The sequence below is a fragment of the Montipora capricornis genome, chromosome 13 (genome assembly GCF_036669925.1).
Source record: "Montipora capricornis isolate CH-2021 chromosome 13, ASM3666992v2, whole genome shotgun sequence".
NCBI lineage: Eukaryota > Metazoa > Cnidaria > Anthozoa > Scleractinia > Acroporidae > Montipora > Montipora capricornis.
In genome coordinates, this window is record NC_090895.1 from 29,109,911 (window position 1) to 29,114,910 (window position 5,000).

The following is a 5,000-nucleotide window of genomic DNA, read 5'->3' on the forward strand; positions in this document are numbered from 1 at the left end:
TGTTTTTCAATTCATAGAAAGAGACATTTGAGGGATTATCTCAAGAAGCTTTATCACTTTGCATCCAGTCTCTTAAAACAGCAAGTGCACTCATCACACAAAGAAAGGTGCTAAATCGACCATATTCGTATTCTCAGTATGTGACTGGAACTACAGTCCCGGACAAAATTGTTGAAACACTTTACAATACCTTGCCCTCCCACAATGTTGTTTTGGCAATTGGGGCTCAGAAACTGGCTTTAAAACAACATTGTGAGGAGAGAGTGAGCTGCGAAAACTTCAGATCTGTATAGTCGTGTACTGTTCCAACGAATTTTGTCACAGACTGTAGCTTGCAGTGGAGGCTAATGCAGGGGAAATTTTTTCAATTGCAAATACTTTTTAATATATTCCCCCGCATTAGCCTCCATTGCAAGCTAGTTCCAGTCCAATACTGGGAATACGAATATGGTCTATTGTGGATACTGTGTTTTCAATCTCTTTTATCTTCTTAAATCTTGTTCTCTTTACCATCCACACCATCTCGTTATCCTTATCGCATTAATTATTGTATTCACGCTTCCTTCAAGTCCTGAGATCATCACTTAGCATTATTCTTCTTTCTTGCCTTTATCTTGATCGTCGTCATCAATGCCGCAATCTTTGTTGATTTAAAAGTAACTCAAAACAAAAGCAACACCCTATGATTATCTGTGTTACACTTTGTGGAAAAATGAACTCTTGAATAAGCTCGTGAAACTTGACCCCACACTTGATCCATCACAAAACCTCTCACTGAAATTTGGCATCAAATGGGGAGATAAGGTCTGTTTGCTGTGACAAATTGATTAAAAAGTAAGCTCATGTTTCAAGTGTTACTTCTTGTATTCAGTTTTCACCAAACATTATTGATGCCGATACCATTGCTACTGTAAGGACCAGAGCCCCAATCTTCTCTGCAAGTGTTGGTAGGGATAGCCCAGTGGTAAGGGCACTCATCTCCCACCAATGTGGCTCGGGTTCGATTCCCAGACTCGGCGTCATATGTGGGCTGAGTTTATTGGTTTTCTACTCTGCACCAAGACGTTCTTCTCCGGGTACTCTGGTTTTCCCCTCACCTAAAAAACCAACCTTTGATTTGACTTGCGTTAAATTACTTACCGGTATTTCAGTTTACAGTGTCTCCAATTAGTGCTCCAGCACTAAATACATCTGCATCTACATTTTCCAGCACTTAGTAAAGTCCCTTTTTGACTTAAGACTGTTTCTGCTTAGGTGGTCCCATGTACCATAAGCCTTTTTAAAGATATCACTGCCAAGCCGTCCACTTCTACTGGAGAGTATTGGACAGCCACAACACCGGGGATTCCATCCCCTACTCTTTTCGAACAGTGTGTGGGTTCTTTAACGTCCCACAGGGAACTCATGAACGTGGAGTTGGGGAAAGGAAAGGAATTTTATTTACGTGTCTATTCGTTCTTCCGCTGATGCACTAACTGGGGACACTGTAAACTGAAACCAACAATTAACGCAAATCAAGTCGAATGTTGGTTTTTGTGGAGAGGGGAAAACCGGAGTACCCGGAGAAAATTCCCCTCGGTGCAGTGTAGACAACCAACCAACTCAACCCACAAAGGACGCCAAGTCTGGGAATCGAATCGAACCCGGGCAACATTGGTGGGAGGCGAGTGTTCTCACCCCTGCACCATCCTTGCACCTTTTATCTGCAAAGACTTTAAAGTCTAGTCATTTGCAGATGAAGTTACAAAGGCAGCAATTTCTCCTCAGTTATTTTAAGATCCTGAGTGTTGATCCAGCCAGGGTTCGAATCCGCAACCTCTCGCATGACAGCCCCATGCTCAATCAACTGAGCCACCGGTGTCCGCTGAAGTTCATTATCATTAGGCATTTTTTGACATTCTTTGCTTCTGTTTGTTTCTCAGGATGCAGTCAATGGTCACTTGTTCCTGATCAAGCATCTGTTGATCCTCAGAGAGCAAATTGCACCTTTTGATGTTGATTTTGCAGTGAAAGAAATGTCTCTCGATTTTAGCAAGATGAAAACGGCTGCATACGGACTGTGGAGTCATAGCAACAGATTGTTTGCCCTCAGTAGTAGTAATGCTCTTTTGGAGTTTCTGTTAGATGTGAGTTGAAAACGTCACTTGTGTGTTCGCGAAATGACTTCAGTGATTATGGGCGAATCATTTTGTCGGTGAAACGACGATAAAATTAATCTACTCTTACACCTTCCAATCCTACTTGTTTTAAAGTCTTACCTCGAAGCTTTCATTCGGGTTAGGGGAGATCAAGGGACTTGCTTTTCACAGAAAATAATTTTTTGATTTTTTTTTTTAGCTTTTGAGGAGAAAGAACCTCTCTAATGTACAACAAAACGTTTCGGCTGCCAGCGAGTTAAATCCGTTCGAATCATGTTGCACCCACTTCATCATTAACTTTGATCTTTGATTATACTTGTGGTATTAAGCTTAATATTTATACACCCATACAGTACTGAATTGCTAGCTTCGGGGGCCCGATATATTTTAGAGGAACCTTGAAAACTGTTCTAAGTACAAGGAGCAAACTCGAACTGGTAGAACTCGATCGAGGAGAGAAGCGTTTAAACTTCCTCCAACGTAGTTTCACAATCCAGCATTCCTTAGTAATGCCCTGGAGGACATTTCCGTGAGCATATTCTAACTTGGAAATTTTTTTTGTGAGGTGGTTGTCCTTAGAAACTAATTGTTGGCTCAGTGGTGAGGGCACTCATCTCCTACCAATGCGACCCGGGTTCGATTCCCAGACTCGGCGTCATATGTGGGTTGACTTTGTTGGTTCTCTACTCTGCTCCGCTCAGGTTTTTTCTAGGTTCTCCGGTTTTCCGCTCTCCTCAAAAATATCAACATTTGATTTAAGTTGATTTCAATTTACAGTGTCTCGAATAAGTCCCCCTGCGCTAGAAGACTAGACACTTAAATAAAGTTCATCATCGTTATCATTTCCCTGAAGAGCTGCTCAGTTTATGCCCCCATCCGATCCGTACGTAACATAAATGGGCCCTTTTCTTCCTTCTCTTCCAAGATGATGGCATATTGCTTAATAATAATATTTAACGTTCTATATTATCTTTGTGGTTTGCTAGGGAGCTCCTCAACTGACCGAAAACTACTTGGATTCAAAAAAGGTGGGTGCAGAGCATACAAAGCAGTAATTCGCGGAAGGTCAACAAAACGCTTCTTCATTATAATATACTCCTTTTAGTTGTTCATCTTTTTAATCTTTTAGAGCGGTTTTGGTTTTACGACACTCATTTGAAAACCACTCTAATCAAGGTAATTGCTACTAGCTCTTACTAATGCTAATCCGGCAATGGAGGGGCCAGCAGTCGCTCAATTTCCATGATATGGCATTACAATTTCATTTACATACTATAAATTACGATTAAAATTACATGGTATGAAAATAATCGAAGTAATTAAATTAATATTTTAAAGTAGTGGCCTTTCTTCGGATAAATTCTGGATAAGATGCCGATCTAACAACAACAGCTGATAACGTGTTACATAGAGGGATTGAGAATGTCAGTAGTTGTTGTTGTTGCTCTGATGGCGTCTCTCCTGTGAGTTTGTGGCTCTTACTTTCATTGGCAATGATGTCTTTGTTTCCTTTCCTGTGCAACTAGAGCTAATTTATGGGGGGATGTACGCCCATGAGTTGAAGAGTTTTTTTTATTATTTATTCTTTTGCTCGATTTTTTTCCGTTTTTTTTTTTCAAAAGGATGTGGACGTCGAACTCCGAATTGTGTGTGAACAGTTCATTCAAAATGTGTCTGAAGCTCTCATTGCCCCCTTGTCAGCATTTCTGGCAAAGGTAAGACTTTAGATGATTTCTATGGCACACGACGCGACAAAGCCAGGCTTAAACCATCGGTGTGTGTAACTTGGCCGGACAGTTTGAAGCGCCCGTCTCACCATCGCTTGATCTATCTACAATCTTGGACGAAACTCGTTGGGAAAATGTGACGCTTTAATTTGTCTGTGCGATAAAGAGTACATTCTTCCTACTTTCCCCCCTGCCCCGCCCATTCCGATGTTGTTTTAAAAAGCGACCAAAGGCTTGCACAGTATTTTGCATCACAATTCCAACATTGGTATGGGGGGAAGGGGGGAAGGACCAAGATATTTTGTGAGTGCGTGCCAAATGATTCTTAAGCTAAAATTTTTCCCAAGAGTTTTGTCCAAGATTGTAGCTCCAACATTTTCTCTTGCAGGCAAATGAAAAAAACAACAACCAGTGAGAGAATTATGGAAGATGAATTGAGATAATTACATTTAAAAGCACTGGAGTGCACGCGCCTCCCCTTAAGCTTGCGCTTAAACTCGTTTAGGGAAGCGAGGCGCCCGTTTCGGCTCTTCGCGAAAGGGACTCTTCGCGCACGCTCGTATTTCGCATGCTTTTCTGTCTCCATCAAAATTTAATTAGCTGTGCTTACCGAGGGTTTTGAGAAGAGAACACTGAGTGTTACAAATATGTCATTTTTCGAAGACATTTGAATAAATTTTGAATCTCCCATCCTCGGAGGTAGTCAGCCATGGGGCATGGGGGAGAAAACGAGCCGGATCTCACAATCATCTTATATTTTCTTTCCGTTCAATAATATATAGGTCACAGTTATCAAGAACCTTGCTGAAGAAGAAGGAAAGGATTCCAAAGCTTTCCTTAAACAACAACCTTTTGCAAAACCAGGTAAACTGTTTGTTGGATATTAGTATATCATTGCAGAAGTCCAGATTTGTTGTATGAGAGCAGCCCTTATTGTGGAGAAGCTCCTTTTTAAAGCTCCTTCTCCTCTGCGCAATGCACAAATGTCTTCTTGAATATATACAACATTTTACACATTTTAAAGCTTCCAACAACCTGCTGTGTGCTTCATCACCCAACAAGCGTCAAGACGGTGTTAGCGAACGAGTATTTCACGAAGCAACTGTGTTCGTTCAGTAATTTTTTTTTTATTAGA

At 41.1% G+C, this 5,000-nt stretch overlaps 1 protein-coding gene across 3 annotated transcripts in view; it reads left to right on the plus strand.

The window, feature by feature from the left end:
* The window catches only part of LOC138030070 (conserved oligomeric Golgi complex subunit 3-like), a 23,966-nt gene that overhangs the window by 12,210 nt on the left and 6,756 nt on the right, over positions 1-5,000 (plus strand). For all 3 annotated transcript variants that reach the window (XR_011128029.1, XM_068877922.1, XM_068877923.1), the window contains 5 exons: positions 18-107; positions 1,923-2,126; positions 3,125-3,166; positions 3,761-3,853; positions 4,648-4,729. Coding sequence is in view for 2 of the 3 variants with exons in the window: in XM_068877922.1 (XP_068734023.1) it covers positions 18-107; positions 1,923-2,126; positions 3,125-3,166; positions 3,761-3,853; positions 4,648-4,729 (511 nt within the window). In the remaining variant the exon portion in view is untranslated. The remainder of the gene's footprint in view (positions 1-17; positions 108-1,922; positions 2,127-3,124; positions 3,167-3,760; positions 3,854-4,647; positions 4,730-5,000) is intronic.